Source organism: Filicampus tigris, chromosome 9 (assembly GCF_054856515.1).
Source record: "Filicampus tigris isolate MCC_2025a chromosome 9, RoL_Ftig_1.0, whole genome shotgun sequence".
Classification (NCBI taxonomy): Eukaryota; Metazoa; Chordata; class Actinopteri; order Syngnathiformes; family Syngnathidae; genus Filicampus; species Filicampus tigris.
This window is the reverse complement of record NC_141225.1, coordinates 17,563,005-17,590,468: the sequence shown is the minus strand read 5'-3', so window position 1 is coordinate 17,590,468 and position 27,464 is coordinate 17,563,005. Positions and strand designations below refer to the sequence as shown.

Sequence of the window (27,464 nt, the reverse complement as noted above, 5' to 3'; positions counted from 1 at the left end):
CTGCACTTTAGATTGGAACCAGGATTTTCTTGAATGAAACTTAAAGGCGTGACTGATAATGTGCAAGTGGTGCTGCTAAGAAAGAAAAAAAGAAAGCAGGGTGGGGAAAAAAAAAATCAACAAAGGGAAATGCAAGGCTTATCACGATGTAAGAATCCATCTATCCATATTCTATATTGCTTATCGTCTTTGTCGTAATGGGGAGCTAGAGTCTATCTCAGACAACATTAGGCCAAAAAAGGCCCATTGTAAAATTACATCATATCAAAAAAAATCTTTGCAGAATTATAAGATAGTGGCAGTAGCGTGTTTTAGTTCTAAATCGAGGACGTCGGGTCAACTAACTTGACATCTTGTGCGGAAAAATGTGTGCGCCTGCATGCACCTATGTCTTGAAAAGCAGCCATTAAAGGATACGTGTGCATGACATTTGCATTTAAGGAGCACATCTGCAGTGAGTTGCTGAGGAAATGAATGGTTCCTTTGTTGTTTCATTAAACTGACTCTCGGCTGTCAGCAGCGTGGAAAAAATAGGGCATGGTATACTGCCAGGTTATTTTGGGTTTTAATGTCATGGACTACACACACACATTTGTCTCAGCGTGTGTGGGTGGACAGGCACTGGCAGAAGTGTTGAAAACCGATTATTTGCCTTGATGTTCGGTTGGGGAAGCAATGGTGAAAGAGGCACATTAATTGTCCAGAAAAATGTCATTAAAGTAAATAGCTGCAGTTGTTACGCCAACAGTCGGGCTGCCCTGTCTTTGGATGATATCATTCGCCAATAAAGCCACCCATTTACCATTCACTCATTAGTCATCAGGTTCCAGATTAGGTAAACAGATGCAGTCTTCAACTTGCGGTTTGTGACATATGTACTTTGTAAAATACATACATTATTCATTTCAGCTAGCGAGCCAACATTAGCCACAGTATCTTAGCACAGCGGTCGCCAACCACCAGTAAGCGTACTAGTACCTGTCGGTGGGACGTTTGGTACGGGCCGCACAGAGAGACTGAGCAAAAAAATATATTATTGATCATTGGAGCAAATGCCTCTGTAAACATTTGTCCTGGTCGTGTGATGTGGTAATAAAAAGTAAGCCAATGAGCTGGCAAAAATGGGGTAAAAATCAAACTTTGGGGGTAAAATTCAAATGTTGATGCCGAAGAAGAAGAGCCTTCAACTTAGTAAGAAAAAGAATGCAAAGTAGGCCTATCAAAATGATTTGTAAAGTGTCGTTTTGTTCTGTTCCTGGTACTTCTAAAGGACCTTTAATATGTTACAATTAAATGTCATCTTTTATGATGCATAGTAATTGACGTGCATATGTGTGTGTGTGTGTGGACGTGTGGCTTGGGAGTGGCTGGGCGAGTGACCGAGGATGGATGCTGTATTAACTGAAGTTGGCATCTCCTCCCTTTCCCTCCTCTCCCAGCTCACAACAGCTTCCGCCTATTCCGAACCTCACGTAACATTTTATCACTCATCACGGGGCTTGCCAAAACTTGCCCTGCGGACTATTGAATTTGGTCTGCCACCGCAATATGTAAGCAGCTGTTTATCAGTGTAGCAGTTAATATTGTCCCCTGATTTCACCTCCTCCTGCATGCAGATAAACATTTTGTGAGCAAAAGGAGATACCGGGGAGCATTCAACAAAAGGAAATGTGTATTGAGGGCACAAAAGCACGTGGAATGAGAATGTTCCACCGCTGCAGCATACTTTCTCACCTTGCTTATCCAACATAATGCGCTGTTTTTGTCATTCCATCCAAGCCTTGTGGGACTTAAAGGTCATTCAGCTAGTTAAAGAGCGCTACAGAACATTAGTGTGGCTGTACCGTGCATAGCTGAGCATGTAACTGCTCTGATGTCACAATGTCGATAACATTCTACAAGATTCAAGGTGTATAGCCTATGTGCACACGTTTTTAATTGTTCTACTCTGATTATTCTGTAGGGTGCAAAGCTTCCAATGTCCATCATCATCGTCGGTGTGGGTCAGGCAGAATTTGACGGTATGGCGACTTTCATGCTTAAGCCCGCTGCAATTGTGAAGATTAATCAGCCCTTTAATTGCTGGCATCAGAAACATAGCCGCAGCGACAATGCAGATATCGCAGGGCCTATAGCATTTTACTCGATGCTCGATGTGAACATGTATTTAGTAGCGATTCACATTTCAAAGAGCAGTTCATTATTGTGAGGAAATTGCTGTCCAGAATCATTTGAGTCCAAGGTTGATGAGTGTTTAATTCTGAAATATAATGGCTGCTAGTAATTACTGGGTTTGCAGTGTTACCATGAAATGATGATTGTCAATGTCAGAGGCCATGATACAGAACTTTACAGGTTGATTACATGTATGCTGCTAGAGAGCACTTAAAGCTATTACCGCCTTTTGTGAGGTGCGGTATCAATAAGTTATTTCCTGCTTTCCACTCATGCCTTGATGTACTTGCAGCTATGGTGGAGTTGGACGGTGATGATATTCGGGTCTCTTCCCGAGGGAAACTTGCAGAGAGAGACATTGTCCAGGTAACAGCTCTTATCGGAGCATAAAAGTTTTAGCGCTGTCGTTTGAGATCCGCGATCTCGGTCTGAAAAGGGAACACGGAAGAAAAGTTGCATACCACGCCATTCCTTCTAATAAAAAAAACAAAAAACGGAAGCAATATGCTGCATATATGTTTTTTTGTTGTTATTTGTCAAAAATGAATGCATATTCCAGTCCCATATGGTTTGCTTTTTTCCTCTTCATTGGCTCACAGTATTATAGAATTTCCAGGACGTTACTGTGCTTCTGGTCTTAACACCACCTGTTAAATCTGGTGCTTCTTTTGGAATAAGTGTCCAAAAGACACATAAAGTCAAACAACAACAAAAAGCAAAACACACCAAATGTTAATCTCTTAATGCTTGATAAACTGAACTCATGTAATTTGAGGTTGTTTCCTCAATTGTTCTACCTTGGGGAACTTCAAAATTGAAGCATTTCCATGTGTTGTCTTTGTCTATCAAAACACAACCAATCAACAACTATTCACATGAAAGCAACACAAATGTGCAGTATACAACATATCAAAAGTTTGCTGAACGATTCTGCAATTTGTGTGTAATGAAACACAGCATTGATTAACATTGCGTTTGTGGAATATGAGTTAAGCAACAAAATCCACCTGTTTTTAGCCATCTCAGGTGGCGGCCATTTTGTCACTTCTGTCGACCGAAGATGACATCGAAGTTGCTCAGGGCTCAGATAACGACCAATCATAGCTCAGCTTCAGAAAGCAGGTGAGCTGTGATTGGTCATTATCTGAGCCCTGAGGGCCCGTGAGGTCATTGTCAGTCGACAGAAGTGACAAAAAAATGGCCGCCCCCTGAGATGGCTAAAAACGGGTGGATTTTGCTGCTTTACTCATAGTTTGAATGCCTTGTGTCAACTAGTGGGCCTGCATAGAACATATTCTTGAAAAAAAATAGTTGCGTTGACTTCCGCTTTAAGTGGGTTTTTATATGACAATTTGTTTTTTTTTCCTCCTCAGTTTGTTCCCTTCAGAGATTATATGGACCGGACAGGCAACCATGTGTTAAGCATGGCCCGGCTGGCTAAAGACGTGCTAGCAGAGATCCCCGACCAGTTCATTTCCTACATGAAGAGTCGAGGGATCAAACCGAACCCGGCCCCGCCACCGTACACGCCGCCCGGACTCACACACCATCACACACACATCTGACCAGATGGCATTTTATGGATGACTGACAGCGTGACGCAGCATTTTCTTGAAGAGAGAATGCAAACCTTCCAGGACTTGTTGGCAAAAAGCCTTTTTTAATCAGAACTGCGGCGTAGACTGTTTCACGTCGAAATGGACAGCAGGTCGGTTGAACAAAAAGATCATGTTGTGGTTAAAACTTGTGCCTGTCCGTGCTTGTTTCTGACAGTGTTTCAGGACATGTGAACTTTGACCTGAAGCACTACTTCTCAGTTTTTGGTGTGGCCTAACACGTTAATATTTCCAGGCATCTTTTCTTGTCTGGAATTAGTTTTTATATTTGGAGATGATCTCCTTTACTTAATGATGCATCAGGAATGATGAAGGAAAAATACCTGTGTGTAGTTTACGAATTGATTTCTTCAAACAGCAATCAGGTATTTCATACCCTCAGACCTTGCCCTTCTCTTATTGAGGAAAGGTTTATCAGAGCATGATGTACAAGAGTCCCTTTATTTAGATTTTACTGTCAAGTATTATTCAGAGTGGCATGGATCGTTGATAAAACTTAAGAAAAGCAAAACCTATTTTTATTTCACTTAAACAGCAGATGGCCTCTAATAATGGTTGCAGGTTAATCCTTATGAATATATTTAATTAAGATAGAAGAATTTATTCAAAGAAATATAAAACATATTTATTGTGATATTATTTGTACAAGCATGGTCACCCATCTCTTTTCGCACCATTTTTGTTTCCTTACAGTTCTGAACTGATCATCGTATTTTAGCATTTGTTGACATGCAACAATCATTCAAGGTAACTATTTGTTTTTGTTTGCTTTCAAACCTTTCTTTGTTGATAGTATGTCTTGGTCTCGGCAGATTCTCTTGTGCTACTTGGCCAGTCTTGTGGTACCTTTTGCTTTTTTTATTTGTATTTATTTAGACACCTCCCTTTATTGTTGATGTCCGTATCTACTGGACGTAGAGTTGCAAGAGGCGGCAATTTTCTGATATACGTCGTAACTTCTAACGTCTGCCTCAGTCCATTCCCCTGTTAGATCTCTGGTTTATTCATATCTTGGAACCATTTTCCCATGGGAAATTATTCAAATTAAATGTCACGGTCACAGGGTAGAAATGATACCACTGGCTATTACGCAACTGGTCATCCAGTGTAATTCTTTTCCTCGTTGTTGTCTTATTAATGTTATTGTCGACCTTTTGTAACTTCAGCCATATTGAACTAAGAGACGTATGTAGCGGGATCATTGCTAGGCTACTTCTACTGTATATCGCAATACGTTCCATTTTCCAGTTCCTCTTTGACATCACTGGGACCAATCTGTGATGGTCTAACCAAAAAAAGCCAAAGAAAAAACTAAATACCCTTTTGTAGAATCTTTTGATGCAAATCTAAAAATATATGACCAAGTTGTATGAGATGTGATGAAGTCCTTTGTGATGTCATGCATCATAAAGTCACCGTTTAAGTTCCCATATAAATTACCCCGCATTTTGCAAAAATAATCCCTGTAAATTCCAGTCAGATCATATTCAGTCAAATATTATATATTCCATCTTATTCCCACAGAAATGTTCCACCTTTTGCAACTCTAGCTGGATTATCTAATGGCCAATCCATTCGCAGTATTGCTCCTGAGGCACTGCAAGGTGGGACAAAATGGGTTTGAGCTTGTTTCGATGCTTACAATCTTGGAATAGAATTGTGCAAACATGCATCCAAGAAAGCAACGTGACATACCATACGTATTACTCACTCTAAAATGAATTAATGGAGGCTGGAGATTAGTGGGAGAACACAGCTTGTTTTTGCCATGAGGCTTAACGGTCAGTAAATCTGAACCTGTCGCAGTTCTAAACATAAAATGGTGAGACCTTATCAGTGCAAATCCATTGGCCCCCAGCAGCCAAGCATCAACCGACAGGTAACCTTCATTCGTACAGACATTGCATCACAAGTCAGTGAAATTCTTGCCGCGAGTGTTCTTCACTGTGAATTTTCATTTCCCGTAGTTGTCCTTCACTTTATTGCAAGTGTGGCGAGGGATGCAAGTTCACAATTTGTCCACAGAAATGTGCTATTTATTTATATTTGATCATCGGCGCAATGTGCAATGCCTGTTATTATCGATCGCTCTTTTGTAGCCACCTACATTCTTTGCTATTAGAAAAGTGAGCATAAAATTGATCTTGAAGCGTAAAACAGGTGGCACCAACATCACAAATATACTTTACGGCATCAAATTTGGAACAATAACCCCGACGGCAAAGTGGGACAGTCTTATGATTTGTTGCTTTTTCAATACAACGATCAATGCAAGCCCCAGAGAAGAGTTTGAGCACGTGGCACCGTTGCCAGAAACAGCTTTCTGTTTTCTCCTACAGTCCCGTTGTTTATTTTTGTGTCCATTGAGCTCTATTACAGAAATGTTCTTTTTTCGTAGACATCACACCTGCAGTGGAGCGCAAAAACATGTTTTTTTTCCTAAATGTACAGCACTTTGTGTTTTTTTTAAAGTGCTCTATAATTACATTTAAGTTAAGATGTCAGATGTATTCCAATCAGAAATATGCGAACAGCAGGCATCAAACCCTTAAAATCATTGTAGAAATCAATTTATTCATCCATTATTGTCATTATTATAATAATAATAATAATAACAACATTGTCTGTTGCCACACCAGCCAAGACCACAATGCACAGATCATCGCGATTACTGTGTCCTCTTCCGTTTCCATGCGAGATTGTCATTGCGCCATGTTTAAATGGAATGAGAGGAGCCGCTTCACTGCCACAGCGGCGCAGACATCCCTCTTTTGAATACACCAGCTTGCGTTCATTGTCAAAATTACCAAAACTCGTTCTAACTTGCCTCCCGTACAGATTTATGCTGGTCACAAAAATAGAACCCTTCGTGTTTAAATGTATCGGACACATTGAAAAGTCTCTAGAGGAAAAAGTAACACTTTATAATAAAAGGAACCATATCATGCCACCCGCTTCACAATCAGGCATTATAACCATGGTAACCTTCAGTGTAGAAACATAATAAAAATGGAAACATGATAATTAAATAAAATGAAAGAATAAAGCGGTGATGTATCATTATCATAAATTTAACCAGATATATATTTTTATTTGTGTATTTTTTGCCCATTTTGTTAGTATTCTTCTCAAAGTCATAATCATCTCTTTTACTTTTGGGGTTTTGGTTTCCACCCTAATATTCTGCAATGGCTGCATTTAAGGTGTCTTTTGCTTTTAAAGAAATCACTGTTTTATTCCGCGTCATTCATTTATTTTGCCAATGTAGCATAAAACGAGACTTAATGTTACAGTTCACTGACATTGTTTCACTCTTGAAGACAACAGGTGGGGGCAGAATATTTTGTGTCAAAGGAAACCATTTACAGTGAAAATGTAAATGGGCATCAATATGCATGAGAATGTAAAGCATACACAAATGCTGACTTGCATATTGATCCTAACAGCACTTTAGTATTAAAGAGTGCTTTTTGAATTTGTTTGATATTTTATGAAGAATACGTACTGTTTTTAATATTTTTTTTTTGTATTGTATGAAAGGCCATTGCTACAGCCATCAGTTAAACATCATTTCCCTTTAGGGTTGTGATTTTCAATATGGATTGACTGCACGTGTCCTTACCTGTTTTGATACAGTTACTGCCATTTTATAAAGTAGAAACCTGCCCAATAAGACAACATGCATGTCAGTTTGCGGTTTCTCCTACATTGTACCTGCTTCTCCTAACATTTCTTCTCTCACCAGTGGTCAAAAAACTGAATTGTAGCATGTAATTAGCATGTTACAGTTTATTTACTTTTTTTTTAATACCACAAGCTATCGTTGTTGTTTATGCAGCATTTATTTCTCTTAGGTTTTTTTTTTATTTTATTTGCATGACACTATGCTTTTCCTTTATTGTACATGATTATTGTCAAATGGTTGGTTGTGAAATGCTTTGTAATGGATTGCCTTAAATTAAAATTCAATTTAAAGGAAAAAAAAATGACACTTGCAATGTAATTTATGATATTTGTGATTTCAGGGTGACCGTGTTCTACACCGAATAAACTTTATTTGTCTGATTTGTTGGCTGACAGGGGCAATGTGACTGATGTAGTTACTGACCTTGACTTTGACGATGAGGCTGTGATACTTGCGCCATCAGTGAATGTCCATATTTTTGCTCCAGATTTGTGGGTGGATGTGTGTGACACGTGTGTGACATCACCTCTTCTGTTGTGCTGCAGTCAACAGATGTCCGGTTAGTCTGCTCAGTTTTTCATGCCCAAGCCCAATCATAGAACACTTTCCAGTACAACTTTCTGCTGTTGTGTCAAATTGCGACACTGGCAACAATGAAACTTTGACTCTGTTCTATAAAGAGATCCTGGGCCAATAGTCAAAACACAACAGATTGCTTAGTTTGAATCTGATAGTCAGATTAGACATAGTATGACACAGTTCTTATTGTGCTTAATTAAATGGGAAAGTTGTTGCTAGTGCGTGCCACACTGGCACCCCGGTCCTTTCCTGGACATTTTTTTTTCTTTTACAGTGGATTATTTCAGTAAATTCTAGGGCTGTCAATGTTAAAGCATTAACTATGGAGATAAATTTAAATTTTATAACGCACCCAAAAAAATTAACTCAGGTAACTCCATTTTATTTACTTCCTGTAGCAGCGGACTTTTACGTAGTTTTATTTTACTTTAAACTCGACGGCTTATTGGAGAAATCCAAAATAATTTGCACACTTTGTAAAGCCAAATTAAAATACCATATTAGTTGTACGTCTTTGGCGTATTGTTCAACTGTTGTATTTTACAGGAAAATAATTCAAGATCAAAGTAAGCTATTAGAACAGTCTGAGTCGAAATATACTTTTGTATTTTGTCCACATTAATTCCAAGATTTTACTGAAGTAAATATCAGTTCCAAGTTTCGTAAAAAAAAAAAATGTAGTTAATAAACACGATTAATTGCGATCAATTATGTAATTTTTGTGATTAATTAGTTAAAACATTTTAATCGCTTGACAGCACTAGTAAATTCACATGAGCCATGGGATTTCTCTTGACATGACCTGTTCCCTGCACCACCTGTTTCTGCACCTCCTCTTTTTGTTAGCAGCCCTCAAGTGCCCTCCCTTTGCCCTAAGTTCCCAGTGAGCTTTCATTTGCATTCAGAGCAACCTACAACAGTTTTTTTCTCTAAATCCTCTCCTGACTGTGAACGAGGCTTAGTCCTTGTGCAGTTATGACTTAAGGAAGTAACGTAGTTAACGTTGGGATTTAAGTATGTAAGGTAAAATGGAGACAATGTTGTTTTGATTAATGTAGCTATCCATCACTCTATTTTCTTTGACTCCAACCACTGCCCAGTGGATGAAAATTTTTCAATGGGCAGCTAAATTTCTTTTTGGGCCGGGCAATACACCAGATCCATGTGTGTCAAAAAAAATAAAATAAAAAATCTTGAGCTCTCTAATACTGCTGATGTCTTTCACAGAGCATCCGCAGATTGAAAATGTGTGGCATGGGGTTTGTGTTCTTGCCCCTCGGCCACATTATCATCTGCCTGAGTTCTGAGTCTGACTATGAGCATTACTTTGCTGACATGACTAATCAAACTTTCTAGTAAAATCATTCTGGCATAGTTAAACCTCGCCTTCCTTTGGGAGTGGAATAATGAGCGACCTGTGTGGGCTTTTTACAGATTTTTTGTTATCATTTGTATTCTTTACTGCCATTCCTCAACAATTTTGCAGGACTTTTTTTCCATTCCTGCTGTCTTCCCGTCCTTCAATGATTATGTTGCTACTACCACTTCTCATAGGTTTGGGTAATCATCATTGTTGGAAGACTGTAAAATCAGCACATTTTAGTCCGCTTTGGCTGCGGTCGTTGGATTATTCTAAACAGTGCTCAGTCCACTTTTCCATGAGTTGGTGTTTGCTTTGACTTGGTTTTTCTTAGTTTCACAATTTCAAAGGTGTTTTTGTTCAAGATTGTCTTCAATGTTTGTACATTGTTCAACAGTCATCACTTATTTTCTTATTTACTTGTAGATCTTTCTGTATGCTTGTCGTCAGTCCATTGCTTGTTGTTCTTCTATTGGTTACCCATGATTGGGATTTGCAGTGACTTTTCAGTAGTTTGATTTTGGCTTCAATCATTGCTATGTTGTTGATGGTGGCCCTCATGTCTAATGCATTGATTCATTTGAACTGTAGCCGTAGCACACCTTGAAGGAGGAAAAATGCTATACAAGAAAGCCCATTTTACGATTTAGCCTGAAAGTCTTCAGATATGGCAGCCAATATTTTCCACCCACCTTGCCCGCCCACCACTGTTTTTGTTGCTTGTTTTTTTTGTTGCTTGATCACTGCCCACTTTCTACTCATGGGAAATATCTGGCTCTATGTCTATTCATACGAGATTCGTGCCACCTTTATACCGGGGTGAGATAAATATGGTGGTATTGCCAGTAATGGACATGCCAGAATCATCTTCTAGCGTTTTGGACAGCACCATGCTGTTGAAACATGCGGGCGCACTCTCCTCTCATTGGAAGTGTCATTGCACAAAGGACTGATTACATCTCCCTTGTCCCAGTGAGCATCCTTCCCCACCTTGGCATGCCATTCACCCCGTAGAACCATAATACATTTTATTTATTAACCTTGTCAATGACAAGTTGCAGTTTCTTGAAGAATTCTTCATTTTGATCATCCGTATAATCTGTCATCGGCGCAACAACTTTGATGTTGAAGGGCAATGGACACTGGGTGATATTTGAGGACACTGCGTTTGAAGCATATATTGACTCGCGTTCCTACACCATTTGCATTAATGCTCACTTGACCGAGACAGTACAATAAAAGGCCTTCATAAGTCTGTACTTCAACACTATTCTTCCATCTGACTATCTCTTGCTTGTAGCATGAGAAGCGCACACATAAAAAAATTCGGTCGATGAGTCAATATAACTACTCTGTATCGACATTTAAAACTTGAAGTTGACTAATTATTACTCATGTGTATTTGGCATCTTTACTATAATGCTTACAATGATTATAATTCTCAATGTATTCCTACATGAACATCAGTACAGTCCAAGAGTATGGAAATAAGATGGTTGTGGATGAGGACATGCTTTAGCGTCGCAAGCTTCAGCTCTTCCAATCGCCACTAATCTTAAAATATTCATACCCGCAGGACAGGACTGGCGGCAGGAAATGAGGGCAGCAGCGTCAAGTGACGCTTCATCTTCATTGCCAAAATATTATTCTAATACTGTGCAGGCAACAGCTGTGTGATAATGAGAACTTTATTCATATTTCAACACACACCAATAGGGAGGCCTGTACCCCTCCAAGATGAGTTTGGACCCCCCTGTGACATTGCAATCCTTGCTATTACAAATCCCAATTCCAACGATGTTGGTTTGGGGCGTGTAAAAAAAAAAACGGACATAAAACAGAATACAATGAAAACATTTTCAAACTATATTCAATTGAATGCATTACAAAGACAAATTATTTAATGTTGAAACTGATGAATGTTATGGGCAACAAAAGACTGGGAAAGTTGAGATATGTGCACAAAAAAAAACACGGCAAGGCCTATAACATTGTCAGTTTACAGTTACAAATTAGCTGAAGCTAGTCATCTTATGTTCACCACATTTTCCTATGTTTAAGACAACATTGTATGTATCATCCCTGTTAAATGAAGATTAATTCAATTTTAATATCATCAAAATAAAAAGTAACACACAAACATTAATTAAGCAGGCTTTTTTTTTTTTTTTTTTTTTACCAACATCACAAACCTGATTGTCCAGTGCTTGTTGATGCATGTACAATACCTGTACATTCGGTCGACTGTCTGTATCTCACACTCTGCTTGTCTCTCACTCTCAGCCTTAATGTCTCTGATCTTCATCTGTCTTGCTTTCCTGCTCTGTCTCTGAATACCAGTATCTCCCAAGTCCGCTGGCTCTCCTCCTGTGGCACTCTATACTTGCTTCTCGTCACCTCTCCGAACACATCATCTGGCTCTGTCACATTGCCTGCCTCATTGCGATCCGTCTTTGCGTTGTCAAAATTGGATGTAATGGCCTTCTTTTCCTCCTCATTGTTCGCTATAGACAAAAAGCAATTGAGAGGAATACTAACATTTTCAGCAACCCAGTCTATAAATAACATGTATTATAATGATCTACTGCTTCAGGCTTGTTTGATTTGATTGTTGTGGTAAGGTCAACTAACATACTGTTATACAGTAGTAAGGTTGGCTAACATTAGCTAGAAGCGGGTTGAATGTAACCGTCGGACACAACCCCGGGCCCCAACCAGGCCCGTCTGTAAAACTGATCTAAAAGTGCCACTTGACGTAAGAAGCAAAGGTCAATAGAATTCCATCTCCATGCTTTGCATCCACTTATCACTACATTGCGTGCTCACACTGTAGAAAGACCAAGAAAGTTATGGAAGAAAACTCGCATATAGGCTACTTAATAATTCATGAATGGACTTGGAATTCCGCATGTGTTTCTCCCAATGGATCACCGAAGTTCACAATTATAATATGATCCACAAACTTTGAAATCCAAAGTAGGTTGCTGTGGATGTAATCTCACTGTCAATTAATTAGTTCAGCTTTAATGATTTATGAACTGCACCCTCATCAGTGGATTTGCATCCAAATGAATAACTCAGATGTAATTATTGACGCGATCGAACCCATCGTAATCCAGACATAATTTATAAAGTATACAATCCATATATCAGATGCAGTACCATGAATGCAATCTAAAGTCTTGAACATCAGTAAGAAACAAAGCTAAACAGAAACAGGAATGCACTTAATTTATCAGCATGGAAAAAAAAAAAATAGCCTGCAAATGTCATGACTTTTGAAACTGCCTCAATTGCATCGAGCAGAAAAAGAATTAAAAGCCTCTCTCCCCTCTGCTTTCCTCTCAATACTAATTAAAAGTTAACGTATCTCTTTCGTCCAAAATGCCATTCCAAATTCTACATACTGTAGCCATTTTATCAGGACTGCAGGAGTACTGCCCAGAGTTTTACTCATGAAGGATGGTTCTTGTGCCATATGTTAACATTGCAGTGGCGCTATTTATGTATATCTAATATTGGTTTTGGTTTTTAGATTATTATTCTCCATTGCAATTTGTGTAAAATCTAAAGCATGATTTCCTGGTGCCTGTTAGCAGCTCATACCACACTTGTGATGCGAGTAGGCATCATTCTGCAGTGCACCATTTGCTTACAAGCATGTATGCACAGGGTGTGTTTAACAGAGTGGGAAGGTGTCCAAAATAACATCATGTTCAGGTAGCTAGCTCCACCTTCTGGGCAAAAGAGGTACCGGATGTAGATCATGCACTAAAAGTAGACTAGACCTTATCGTAATTGTTTGTTGACTACCACTCTAAAAAGAGATGACTCATCCCGAAGGACTATAATTATGGTTTATTGCTTGTACAATGTACAATATTTGTTAACTAGTTAATAAACTCATTTGTTTATTAGCTCACCCGCAACCTTAATTTTCCTCTAAGAGGTGTCACCATCAGTTTTTAACGTCATCCCCAGGGGGATGACCACCTATCTTGTTTTTCTTTTAATCCAGATAGTACAGATGATGAAATAACAAAGTGCACTACATGAGTGCATGAATGCACTTAATGGCTGAATGGAATGTTGAACTAGAAATGATCGTTTTACAGCCAGGACTAGATTGTTTTGTATTCTTTTTTTTTGTGTGTGTGTGTGGTTACTTTATTTGTATTCCTTGCAATGATAGCAAAATATAAATGATTGAGTCTGTATTTTAGACGTGTATAAATGTGTTCTATAACAATATGAAGACTTTTGTGAGGACTTTCTGTTAAAAGCGCCTCAAAAATTAACATTAGTGGACTTGATGAGAGGACAAGAGGTAGGTTAGAAGTTCTGATGGTAATCGGTAGAGGCCAGCAGAACCAGGTGTACACATTACACAAGCAACGAAGAAGAAGTTCGTCTTCCCTGTTGCTGTTCTGGTTCATTATGACACAAAGATAAACAATGGCGAAACCGGTACAATCGTTACAAATCGAGCGACAAACCATTCAAATCATTCAATGTCTGTTTGCGGACGACGTATGGACGAAATTAGAAAGTCGTCAATTCGATGAAGATCTGGAGACTGACGGCCCAGTGGCCGAAGGTAAATTAAGTTTCATATGAAGAGAATTATGATGTTTGAAATTAGCGGTTTGTATAATGGATGGATGGAATGGATGGAATTGGAAAAGATGTGTTTGTATCTTTGTTTGTTTTATTTAAAGTGAAAGCTAGAGCTCATTTATTTTCCACGGTCCACCTCTACTGTGCCTTGCGTCAAATGTTTGGATAAAGAGTTGCTTCAAATGAAAGTCGACACTATGAACAAAAAGAGGAACATTTATTCAGCACCGTATTTAAACATTTTTCAACTCCTACAGTACTCAAATTTTAACCGAAAGTGAAGGCGAGCGACAGTAATTTTAAAAAAAAAAAGAAGAAGGGCGTGTCATGCATTCCTAGGACAAAGGTACGTTGACAAACAATGGACAGAAAAAGAAACTTAACATAAGCACGATAAAATACATTCAAATACTTACCTTTACACTGGTCCAAAATAAGAGAATAGCATTTACACACGCTCCATTCACAATTGTTTTCGCACACCACCGGTCACTTGATTAGGTACACTTGCACAACTGTCCGATGATGATCGACTTGTCAATTTGTAATGTTACTGCCGAGAGATATTTGTTTTAATCACATGGTGCTACACCAGAGGGGCAAGAAACATCTAACAATTGTTGAATTAATACTTCTCTGACGGTGACACAAAAACACAAAAAAAATATGCTGCAGAAGAAAAATAAAAGGTGTTATCTCAAGTAGTCGCACAGGGGGGCGGACATACGACGTTTCTAGGTTACGAACGCCCCTGTAAGAATCTTCTCACTCAGAATGTAATTTTTGTCAACGTTGCAATCCTGAATCATCTCTCTTTCTTTCTCTCTCTCTCTCTCACTCTCTCTCGCTCTCTCTCTCTCTCTCTCTCTCTTTCTCTCTCTTTCTCTCTCTCGCTCTCTCATTATTTCATTTGTTTCTTACTTGCTGTTGTCTAATCTTGTCGAATTAACTCTGTTTTTCTTTTCCAGAAGAAAACTTTGACCCAGTTCTAATAGCTAATAAACTGAAAGAAGTGGCTGAGTCTCTGAATGAAGATGCAAACTTTAAGGCTGCTCTGCTCGACCTAAAGCTTGCATTAGGACAAGAGGTGCACACACAAATCATTGTTGCCACTCACCACAGTAAATCCTAAGAATAATTACAGGGAGGTACGGGGATTATGTGCACTTTTACTCCGATAATGGGAATTGTATAGTATTTTAAAGCAAACTTGCTGAGGTCATCACCAATAACATGACAAAATTGTTATTCTGAATGCCACTCGCTACACTTCCTGTAGCTGCTTGCTCTGTGCTAGGCTGCATACACACAGATGATAACTAAACAATATTAAATCACTCAAAAACACACAATACAGCTTTGACAAACACCAACAACTTGAATTAGTTTTGCAGTGCATAGCTGTTAGTTAGAACCTTTTAAAATGTGTATAAGGGATGTCAGAAAGGTTCCAGGACTGGTGTCTGTCTTTTTTTCCCCTTTGAAGTCCCCCTGGAATCCAATGCACTTTCTTTGCCTTCTCTCCCTCATACTTACAAATCATTTTGATTATTATATAGAGAAGTTTTTACACACAACTTACTGCTCTCTACGTATAGATGTAATGTGAGACAACAAGAAAGCAAAAATGATCTTCTCTATCAGCACTTAATCGGGTTCCTCTTTGTGGATGTGATGCCTTAGAAATGTCTTCTTTCTGAGAAATATGGTACTTTCATTCTCTCCAGGCCATGGAGGGAGCCTTTAGCCGTAGTGTGGATGCCTTGTTGCAGACTCAAATCTCTCAGAGGGCTGCTGATGTGGCTCCAGAAATGCAACTCATTCAAGTGTGTTTTGCCTTCGGGCTTTTTGTGAAGAAATCGTGCCCCGAGTTGAAAACCAAAGCCCAGAGTGCTGTGACCACATTGCTAAACAACCGTGTTGCCACGTGGGTAGCTCAGCAAGGTGGCTGGGTGAGTGTTTTTATTTTTGTCTTTCCGATGCTGAAGAAAGTCAGTTGACCGCGAAACCGCCTTTTTTAATTAATTCATTTATTTTCATAGGTCATAGTAATCCGCATCTTATTTTTATTTTTTTTATTTTTTATTTTTTTTTGTTCTTGTTTCCCAAAGATGTTCAGAAATGGCTTGGGCAGTCATTAAGCCATGTTACATAAATTATTGTATTGAATTATTCAACACAAACAAATCACCTTCAAATGAGGCCTATTAATAGTATTTGCTAGCATACTAGCCGGAATAACATGCGAGCTCAAACTGACAACTGACAAATCACATCGGAAAGCAAATATGTGCACTACAACTTCACACAAACGGTATTAAGTCATTAAAATCACCTTTTGGCCTTTGCACCTAATAGGAAGGGAATACAGGCAAATGTTAATGGCAAAGTAGACTACACAGGCTATACTGTAAGTAGATGCATTCGGAGAGAAGCAGAATTATCAAAGTAATAAACCAAACAACAACTCAGATTCCACCAGATGGCTCTAAAGAAATGCTTTAATTGCTCTTGGCCCGAGCATAGGATAGATTTGAAGAAATAATCAGCATATTGGGTTCACTGTACCTAACTGGGTAATACCAGCTTTTTCCAGTTCAAAGTTATTAGTATCACGTTGATCTGTGAAATAAGGCATGTTGGCTAACATTAAAACTGCTCGTCTAGGGGGGAGGGGGGTGTCTTGCATGTTAAATGTGGGTTTATGCACTCCGTCTGTATTCATGTTTGAGTTTTTCTTGCTTGATTTCTTGCAGGAAAGAGTGAGAGAGGATATGAGAGACAATTGAATGATGTTTCATGGAGGTGGAAACGTACTTAACAACGCTGCACCAACAACACTTCTGGAGCCACATTATCAATAATACAAAGAATCTCAAACGGCATTTATTAGATGATGATGACGATGAAGAAGAAATTAAAATTAGACACAAATGATGTGAAATTTAGCACCATGCCACCTTACATGCCATACCCTCTGTTTACAGTTAAGTCCGTTGTTAACTTCCGGTATTTCATTATAGATCTTTGAATTAAAAAAACATTGTGTTTTCTTTAATATTCCTCCAAAATTAGGTTGTTATTCAAATTATGTTGATAATGCACTTTTCTACAAAGCCTTGTATCCTCTTCCCAGCAGTGTTGAATGAGGTTAAGTGTCTAAGGTAAATTAGACTTTAAACTGTGAATATGAATACTTGAAAGTTGTATTTTGTAAAAATTTGTTTACAGTATGCTAGCTAATATGTAGCGTACATGAAATACAGTTTTTACGGTGATGTTACTTATTAGGTAGAAAAATCTTTTACAGCCATAAACAAAATGCATCATAGATGTCAAATTTCTGTTCATATCTGAAGTGATTCACACATGGTTAAGTAACATCAGGCACCATATGTATATTAATATACATATAGTTGACCATATACACGATATTACACACACCATTCATTTAATTAAATTAAATAGACATTATGTTTCAAGTGAACATTATTTGACTTTGCTAATTCATCACTGCGCGCAAAGATCAGTGATTATGCAATTAACATCCGCAGTGGTTAGCTTTAAAACTGGTTTCCTCTTTATTTTTCTCAAACCTCTGCCCTTCCCTGAAGTGCTCTGGCGGCGCACAACAGGGTAGGTGTGCATGACACTTTGAAAAACGCTGGTGTATACATTTATTTAAGGCACTGTTTTCATATATGCATACGGCTGCACACTGTATCCATTTATTTTACGAACAAATATGTCTGCATTACATTCTGCAGTCTTGATCCCTGCACTGTACGTTTACAATCAAATAAATGTACATCTATCGGTCATAGTGTGTTGTGTGCTTTATAGCTGTTTTAAACAATTGAAGTCTGTCCCCCCAATAATATTTTTTTCCCTTTTGAGTCTTTAGCTATAAGTGTTTATCTTATAACCAAATGATTGTTTATAAGGAATTTATATTTTTTAGGGGGGGGATTTCTGCCACCTCAATTCTCGTCATGCCAAAGGAAATGCGTGATTAAGAAGTTCCCTAAACTCACATTGCTGAACTGCCATAAACAAATCTTCAACATACTTTAGTATTGCCTCCAGCTTTCCTTCTACTCTTCTTTAACTCCCATTCATGTGGGTTAAAGCCACAAAAAAGCATTCCCAGCCCATACCGTTTTATGACGATTATATTCAGCGGAAGGGAGCAACTATGGGAAAAATAAACACCAAAGGATATAAAGCGATACAATTATGAGAACTAGGAAACAAAACAGTTGGCTCCAGTCAAAGGGCAAACTATTAAAATGGATGATGGTGTCCATGTGTTGTACAGTAGCCCATTTGATACATGGAAGCACTTCATGTTAACTCTATAAACAGTCGATGTGTCTGACACAGAAACATGAAACTAATGTTTGCATGTAAAAAAAAAAAAAAAAAAAAAGTATTAAAAATAGCTTGGCAATGGCTGTTTGTGATCCTCAAAAGTATTGTACTGTACGTGTAGTATAGTATGTACCACTAGTGGCACTGGTAAGTGGACTGTAGTTGTATGCAAAAGAATAACTGAATTAAACAAAAGAACATTTAAAACATTAGTGAAGCTTGTAACTATGCATACAGTCTGTTTAAACTTTCTTTTCAAATCCAGTCTACAACCACTGCTTTTGAATAAGTGACATACAGCCAGCAGAGGGCATCACAAGGTAGTAGGTAAATGTGTTCTTCATACCACGGGGACATAATTGTATTTTTTCTATCATAAAAACGTGATCGTGAAAGCAGAAGTAACTGGTGGCGTTATCAGTGGAAAGAAATAACTACATTATATGTGGCAACTTTGTCTTCCCCCTGTTAGACAGAAAGTTCATGACTTTTGCTTACCTTTATTCTATATTCTGCTGTGAAGCCTCACACACATTAGGCAGGAATGTAAAATCTCCTTTTCCACATGGAATATTATATACCGGTAGACATTTGTTCGGCTGTTAACGAGAAGCGTAATGTATTTCTTTGTGTGTTAGGTAGTCAAGCTGTTTGCACACTTAACTGACCGTCTGGCCATTTGCGCAAACACTGAAACACATCAGGGTGGTTGGCACATTAAGTAGGAAACATGCTAGCTCATTAAAAAAAGAAAAAAAATTACAAGGCACATGGCAAAAACAGCTTTGTTACCTAGAAAAAGCACAAGTTCAATTTCAAGCACTCTTATTTGTAAAAGATTCCAAAGCCACAAGATTGTAAATGCTGTAATATAGTCATTTCACTTTTGGGACTTAATGTATTAATGAAAACCCTAAAGAATAATCTCAAATCCAATCCACTCTCCTTTTGCCGCATATTCAAATGTGCACACATTGCTGTCTGACCAAACCTTTGTTGAATAATTGATCATTTTGTTGTCAGTGTCAATGAATGTAACTTTCACGTTTCAGTTTAAAATGCTGCACTGAATGATCAAAAACTGCACAGATGACATATTGCATTTGTCTTCAGAGGTTTACAGCAATCATTAGGAAAAATGTATTTGCTCATACAGTGTCCAAGGGTGTTTATTGAGTCAGCTGCAACTACTTTATTATAAGGCTAACGTGTTAGGAGGGGTAGTTATTAGCATTATTGGCTGATATAGTGATATCATTATGCAGCATTGTTTCCACAAATAAATAATAACATTCAAATACAATAATACACAGCTTCACCAGAATTGATCAATTGGCCACATTTTGGTTTAAACTCATGAATTTACTGTATATTCAGTGACAGTGAATGGGTATCTTTTGCCACAAATGACACAAGTGGCACGCAACTGTAACATTTTTCATATTCATTCTCAATAAAGGGATCCAATGTTATCAATGTATAGCTGATTATAAAGATCTACATTATGCATTGGATTCTTCAGAATAGTCCAAAAGATTGCATTTCCCCAAAATTGTCAGGTACATGAGTCACTTTCAAAATGTAGCAAAGAAAAAGCATCTCGTCTCACTTCTTAGTCTTTCATCAATTCCTTGTGTCATTTCCAGCCAGCAGATAACCATTCAAAAAACACACTTTTATTTGAACTCCAAATTAAGACAGGATCTGAATCATTTTGAGCTCTGCAATGTGTATTTTCATCACACACATTCTCACAACTTCACACTTGTTGAGATGAGTCCAATCTGCTCAGTGACAAATATAAGTGCAGACTAAAAGTGGTCTCCTCAAAAAGTTATTTTGGGAGAGACAGTTGACACGGTATTTCTCACAGCGACAGATATACAGTTGTAGTATAGTTAAGAGATTAATTGAAGTTTTAGGCTTGGACGATAAGGATGGTGTTCAAAATCAATTTCCCATGTGCTCATGCACAACCTGTGAAAAGCATGTGACATACTGTATGTGACTGACGGGCAACTGGGTCATTCCAACCTGAACATAGCTTGCCAAACTCAAAGTGCATCATTTAGCATTCACTTTTTCATCTCTCCTTCATCATTGTCCTTCTTCTGCTTGGCCGTCATCATTTTGTTACATTTCTCTGACGCTAGTGCCACATTCCTGCTGTTCAAGCACACAGTTGTGGATCAACAGTTTAATTGCTGTGGGGAAAAAACGTTATAACAAAAGAGAGTGAAAAATACTGTACTATCATGTTTGTACAGTCATTCACATTGACGGTAAGCCCCGTATCCCATATGACATCATCACCAAATTGTGGTGCTGGTTGAGACATAAACAAAAACATTCCCATCTGAGTCAGATTTTTCAGTTTATGCTTATATGGAGCGCTGTGGATGGAATAGACACTCAATAGTTTTCATCCGTCAGACATCCTTTAAATAAGGTCCTAATTGTAATCCCTCAAGTTTTGGAAAAAAACAAAAAAAAAACAAACACATCCCGGATGTTATAGTGCCCAAGCTTCACACATCATCGTCATCGTCGTCATCGTTGTGCCTCAGCCTCCTCGCAGTATTCTGTATTCTTTGACTCCCTTTTTGAGGGAGCTGGCCAAGTGGACCTCGGCAAAGGACATACTGATTCCAAATTTTCCAGAAGGCTGAGCGGAATTTCTTAATACGGAAAGCATACACGATGGGATTCACAGCGGAGTTGCCGTGGGTTAGGAGGATTGCGATTAAAATGAGGCTCGGTGGTTTGTCACATTTGTGGCAAAAAAGTGTGATGCAGTTGTGGATGTGAAGGGGAAGCCAGCTAACAGCAAAGAGTAAAAGAACAAGAGCCAACGACTTGGCAAGCTTGAGCTCCTTGCCAAAGTAATGACTGGGGTCTGCATGGCTCACTGTTACCTGCACAGAGACAAGGGACCAAAATGTCACCATATATAAACTGTGTGTACACACTGTTTAACACAGAGATGTCCAAACTATGGCACGGGGGCAACTTGTGGCCCGCCATCCATTTTTCATTTTTAGCCAAATAATTTTAAAGTAGTAATTGTGTCATTCCATTTCACTTTATGTAGAAGAACCTCATGCGAAAAAGTTTGGACACCCATGGTTTAATACATTTAGTAGACAACCTGTTTTGTTTTGTTTAAAAAAAAAAAATGGGAAAAAAAGGGAAAACATTATAACAGTTTTGTAAATACCTATGCTGTTCATTTGGGGCACTTTACAATGGATGGTGCTGGCCTAATATTTTTTAAGCACTGTTGTACCTCACTCCACCCTCTACAAGCGCCTCTGCAAATGCAATAAAATGCATGCCAAACTGAATTGAACCATACAATCATTAGCTGGGAAAAAACCTTTGTTGCAAATGGGCAACTTCTTATTTTCTCCCATTTTAGGTTTACGAAGGTGTATTGGCTACTAGTTACTAGTACTCTTGACTAATGTATTCCAGAGCTGGGCATTTTACTAAAGATTGAGCGTCCGTTATTCGTCATCCGTCTGCAGCGTGGGTACCTTTCCGTCGTCCGTCATTTCCCTTTTTTTCAGGGGGCGGGAGCATGATACCCGCTTAAAGGCCGGTCCGCCTCTGACTTTAAACGGGCTTCCGTCAGCAATTCCGACTGCAAACTCAAATAGCACCCTCCCGCCCCGCTGGCCGATATTTGAACAGAATGAGTGACTCACAGTGACTTTCTGCACCATGGAAGCCTGTTCACAGCCTGGTCCGTCACTCAAATCTGTCCCCCAAGCAACAACAACTCAACAACAACTCACTATTCTTCCTCACCGCGTGCGCCGCGGCCATCAAAGCCAAAATAGGCTGAAGATGCAATGTGGACGAAAGACAGATTAAGTACAGGGGCTTCCGACGATGCTATTTTAAAATTTTCCCCATCATTCGTCGACCGTTAGCAAAACGGGCGTCCGTCATAGGCGGACAGACGAAATACTCAGCTCTAGTGTATTCTGGAAGACTGCAATACATTAATGATCTGCCTTCAGAAACATGTTCTCACCTTCTTATTGAGCTGTTTATGAATCATGTAGAAAATCTCCACGTAGATGATGAGCATGAGAAGCAGAGGCGGCAGCACCCAGCCGAAGAAGTTGAAGTAGACCATATAATCCATGCTGATGACCGTCTCAAACTGGCACTTCACCACGAGGTCATCGCTGACAAGGGAGCCATTGTCGCGGAGATGTTGTAAGTTATTCCATCCAAACATAGGTGTGAGGCCCACTAAGATGGACACCAGCCAACACAGCAACACGGCCGAGCCGGCTCGCTGAGGAGTCACTACTCGTTTGTAGCTATGGTTACAAGAGAAAGGACAACGTGTTTAGAACTGTTGATGTAATGTTAATAAGTTACAGTACGTTAATTGTTGCCCTTGCAATTGCATTTGGCAACCATCGTCTCTTCTCTCTAAGGCATTAGAGACCAGTATCAGGGGTAGCGTAAATTATTGTTCCTTGTTAGCTATCGCAATTTAGCAGAATTTCATACAAAACATATTGGACTGGCATATACAGCATATTGGCAGGGATGGAGCTACAGGGTGGCCAAAGATGGCCATGGCCACCTCTTGTCATTCTGTGGCCACCCCCATACCAAGGGTAAATATTTTTCTGCCATTTTCACATTGACACAGTATTCTTAGACACCTTGATACTCTGCCACAAGTTGTTTTTTAAATATATTAACTGCATATTTAAAGAATAAATGTATAATTGATCTCTAAAATTAAAGAACATTCAATTCTAACAGTCAACCAATGTCAATCAAAACGATTACTTTCACAGTATATTAAGCAAACAACGTGGCCGAGAAGTAATTGTTTATCAAACAATCCACAACAGTCATGGTTTCATGAAAAAAAATGCACACATAGTTTGAATGTGATTGGTTACGTCTGAACACAGCTATAGCTGCAGTTATAGAGTAGAGCACACTTGTGCAACAATATTAGCTCAGTGGTTTATTTATATTTGCCATTTCTAAAATATTTTTCAGTTAAGTTCTAAGGGTTATAGGTCACAATAGTGGTGGAAAAAAGTTTTTAAATTGTTTATCTTTTATTGTATCAACAAAATTGACATACTGTATGAGCAGAGGTGTGTAGACTTTTTTTATTCACTGTAACTGCTGCATGAAAAAGCCAAACAAACCTTGCAGCAATAACCCTGACAGTAAGAAATAGTCAGATAAGACTACATTTCAAATCCAGACTGCGTTGAAGTCGTGAGAATGATGTCTATTGGTCTTTTTTGTGTGCGCCGGTTGCCAGTTTGAGAAATTATGCAAGCCACCAAGCAGCCAGCATGAGCCTATTGACCAGTCATGCATCCTTTGTCAGAATGTCACAGGCCTATTGTCACATGGGAAAACTTGAAGTGGATTAGGTTTTTTGTTGTTGTTTTTTTGTTTTTGGTTTTGTTTTGTTTTCCTGGATGGCATCATTTTACAAAAAAGCCACTTTGCAATATAGTAGTCATTACAATTGAATCTGTTCCAGGGGCCTAATGGGTGGGCCTAGAAAAATCAGGGTGGGCCTGAATATTTCTCTCACTGAGCACAATCCTCCTGTCCCGACACATCGTGTATTCAAATAAAATGACAAACTGAATAATATGAAGTTCAGGTCTTGCTTAGACCACAATTATGCCATTCTTAATATTCAATAAAATTTAAAAAAACACACACACAAAGGAACACAAATTCAAAAATAATCTAACCTCCTAAGGTTTAGTGGCCACATACATGGACAGCACTTTCTAGCTCTTGTGTCCACAAGCGTGTGCACTGTGGAACTATGGGTGTTTTGGACACATATGTGGGCACTTACACTGCCATCTTGTGGTCTCACAAGAGTATTACATACTACAGTCAAAATACGGAATACAAAATACAGTACAATACAATACAAGAAAAACTAAAAGATGATTCTAATTAGGTTCCAATAAGCCCAAATAGCAAAAAGAAATTTAAAAAAATGCATGTAAAAAACAGCTTGGGCCTTAGGAGGTTAATAATAAATTTACTAAAAATTTAAAAGTATATATTTCATGAATCTCAATGGGTGGGCCTGTGCACACCCAGGCCCAACCATGGCTCCGGCCCAGATCTGTTCACTATGATTATTTTAGTAGAGCGAAGCCAAACCATAACATTTGCAATAGGTCACCCACAAAACTAATAGTGACAGACAACATTCATTTACTCAACTGGAAAGAGCACCAGGCACCTGTCGAGGTTTCTAAAGGAAATGGGGGCGATACCTAATTACACTGTGTATTGTATTACTCACTGAAGAGTCTCCTTAGGTTTCTTATCATTTTCTTCTCATCACCTTTCTCCAACCTGCGTACAGTAGCATTTTGTACCTCTGTAAACTTCAGCATTACTGATTTCCACATACATTAGCTAACTACTATCTATCACATCGTTGTTTTGTTATGGAGAAGGGTCTTGCTAATAATATTGATCAATCCATCCACCCATCCATATTTTTAAACAGTTTGTCCTCATCAGACATTAGCCTTTCTCACCTGACTTTGGGTGAGAGCTGAGTTACTACACTGACTGCCAGTCAGTCACAGGGAACATAATACTCAAAACATGGCGCTCTGATTAATATTTTGTTAGTGCAATAAGAATGAAACCGAATAATTCATGAACATAAAGGCAATGATCGTCTTCCGTTGCAGACCAGAAGGGACATCGCAGAGCAGGTAGCGCGAGCAGGTAGCGCCTTGCCTGCTGCTGTTGATTTGTGTCAGATGACAGCTTTGAGAGCTTTTTCATTCATGGTGTACACCATGGCTGAGATAGCGGCCATCAGAGGAAGTGTAGAAAGCAGTAAAAGCATTGCAGGGATCCACAAAAAGAACTCGAAACGTGTCGCAACTCACTAAGTGCATCATGACCTTTTTGATCATGGTTTATTATCTAACTTTTGTACATGTAGTGAAATCGAATGCGTAGTGTTTTTCTTAATGAATAAAGTGGACATAAATTAGCAAACATACATCACATTCTCGCAAATTCGCCCTGTAGCAAGAGGGAAATACCTTAAAATGGCAGTCCCATAAACAAGTACTGTACATGCAATGTTTTAAATATTTGTTTAGAACAAATACTTTGTGGATTTAAGCAAAGAGCTGCTGATAAAGAATATATGCACATTTAGAATATAACTAGTACACCAATTAAAGCAGTATTTAGGCTGGCTATGTTTACTTGTAAGAAATCTTGCCAAGAATGTACTAGTTCTATTGGCAGATAATTTTGCTTAAATTAAGTCATATATTCCTCATTTCATTGCCTCCTTTTCCCTTGTTTTTAAGCCCAGCTTTTACAGCGTGCACTCTCAGTAACATAAAAATGTAAATACATTTTGATGTGAAAAAATGTGTACAAATAAAAGCCTGTTGCACCCAAGAAAGGCATCCCCCTAACAGGTACCTGGTACTGCAGATCTCATACAACCCCTTGCTTTATATTTATCTTTATTTGTACTTCTCCTTTTTAGCTCACATGTTGTGCTTTTTCATGTTCATTTCTATAAGTTGCTTGAGGAGTTGCAGTATAATTTTGCACTCGGGTTCAATGAAAATGACGCTCAGATGGCGCTGAAATGACAAACCCCATTCATGATGCCTTGGCAATTGCAATTAACCTCCCTTGTTCTTTTATTGCACGATGAGATGGAAATGAAACAACGTGGTGTTTGGGGCGTCTGACACAAAGGCGTCTGCCCCTCCGTGACAAACATGTGCTCATAAAGTGGAGTCCTACCTACCACATGGGTATTTTGACCCTCAGATAGCGGTCGATGGCGATGGCCAAAAGCGCCAGGATGGAACTTTGCGTCAGGACGAGCACGGTGCAAGCGACCGCCAGGCAGCTGTAGAAGTGAGTCTCGAGTCCGATGCTCATGGTGATGGCGAGGGGGATGACGAGAGCCCCGACCGCAATGTCAGCCAAGGCCAGCGAGACGATGAAACAAAACGTGGTGTCCCGTAGCGAGCGGTTGATGCGCACGGCCCACACCACCATCACGTTGCCGATGACCGACGAGACGGCGATGAGCACCTCCATGCCAGTGTAGACAATCCATGACCAAGACATGTTCGCGAAGACTGTTCGGGAGGAGGAGTGGAGCAGCTCCAACACTCCTGCGCTTGGAACATAACACACCTCCCACTCACTTAAGTAGACCCCACAAATCCTTTGTCCCGCTGAGGTGTCCGCTTGATTTCATTCTGTGGCGCACCGCACGCCAAACTTGCTCTGCACATGCTGCGAGGACATGTTGGAGGTAAAATGGGAGAGTGCTTCCCGCAGCCCCGGCTGATATTGAATGAGTCACAAAAAGCTCCTTTCACAAGAGAGGAGTTGAAATCTCGCACTCTGCCCTGAGAAAAAAAAAAAAAAAAAAAGCGAAATCAAGTGCACGCGTTTTTACAGTTGCTCACACCGTTTCTGCGTAAATGTGAGTCATTTTAATGGTTGCCCAATATCTAGCAGTTTGACGTTTGTGTATGTCTGTTGTGATATATGATTTCTTGTGAAGTAATCGTCTACTGGAATTTATGAAACTGAGCTATTCTTTTACAAAGTCACGTTACATAGAGATAGGCATAGATTTCATGCCTTGGTTATTTGTTCCTTTACTGCAAGATACTCTTTTTTTAAATCATTATTATTAATTATTAGAATCATTATTATTATTATTCAATCATTTTTGACAGCACGATGTAAGAGTGGTTAATTTCTGTCTCTCAGTGTGTGAGTTTGGTGTTTGAGTCTCAATAACCCTGGCCTTATTTGAGGAGTTTGCATGTTGTCACTGTTTTCGTAAGGGTTTTTTCCAGGTACTTCTCCCGCATTCCATCTGAGGTTCACTGAAGACTAAAAGACTAAAAAGATCAATATGGGACAAGGGATCAACATTTCAGCTTTTATTTCCAGGTATTTACATTTATCAGTCACAATTGTGACATGCACTTGCTAGCTACAGTTTGTACCCCGAAAA

The 27,464-nt window shown here is 39.0% G+C and overlaps 3 protein-coding genes across 5 annotated transcripts in view; 2 read left to right on the top strand and 1 right to left on the bottom strand.

Moving 5' to 3' along the window:
* Positions 1-7,877, top strand: part of cpne5b (copine Vb) — a 79,097-nt gene extending 71,220 nt beyond the window's left edge. For all 3 annotated transcript variants that reach the window (XM_086040956.1, XM_086040955.1, XM_086040957.1), the window contains 3 exons: positions 1,964-2,021; positions 2,468-2,541; positions 3,549-7,877. In XM_086040956.1, coding sequence (XP_085897082.1) covers positions 1,964-2,021; positions 2,468-2,541; positions 3,549-3,740 — 324 coding nt within the window. In that variant the 3' untranslated portion in view covers positions 3,741-7,877. The remainder of the gene's footprint in view (positions 1-1,963; positions 2,022-2,467; positions 2,542-3,548) is intronic.
* Positions 7,878-13,761: 5,884 nt separating this feature from the next.
* Positions 13,762-17,851, top strand: LOC147142350 (uncharacterized). Its single transcript, XM_086041909.1, has 4 exons — positions 13,762-14,012; positions 15,001-15,119; positions 15,760-15,984; positions 16,789-17,851. The coding sequence occupies exons 1-4, from the start codon at positions 13,871-13,873 to the stop codon at positions 16,819-16,821; spliced, it is 519 nt and encodes a 172-aa protein (XP_085898035.1). The 5' UTR covers positions 13,762-13,870; the 3' UTR covers positions 16,822-17,851.
* A 1,705-nt stretch (positions 17,852-19,556) lies between these two features.
* Positions 19,557-26,834, bottom strand: LOC147142349 (adenosine receptor A1-like). Its single transcript, XM_086040524.1, has 3 exons — positions 26,229-26,834; positions 22,443-22,737; positions 19,557-21,318 (listed from the first exon to the last, which is right to left on the bottom strand). The coding sequence occupies exons 1-3, from the start codon at positions 26,555-26,557 to the stop codon at positions 20,932-20,934; spliced, it is 1,011 nt and encodes a 336-aa protein (XP_085896650.1). The 5' UTR covers positions 26,558-26,834; the 3' UTR covers positions 19,557-20,931.
* Positions 26,835-27,464: the final 630 nt, after the last annotated feature.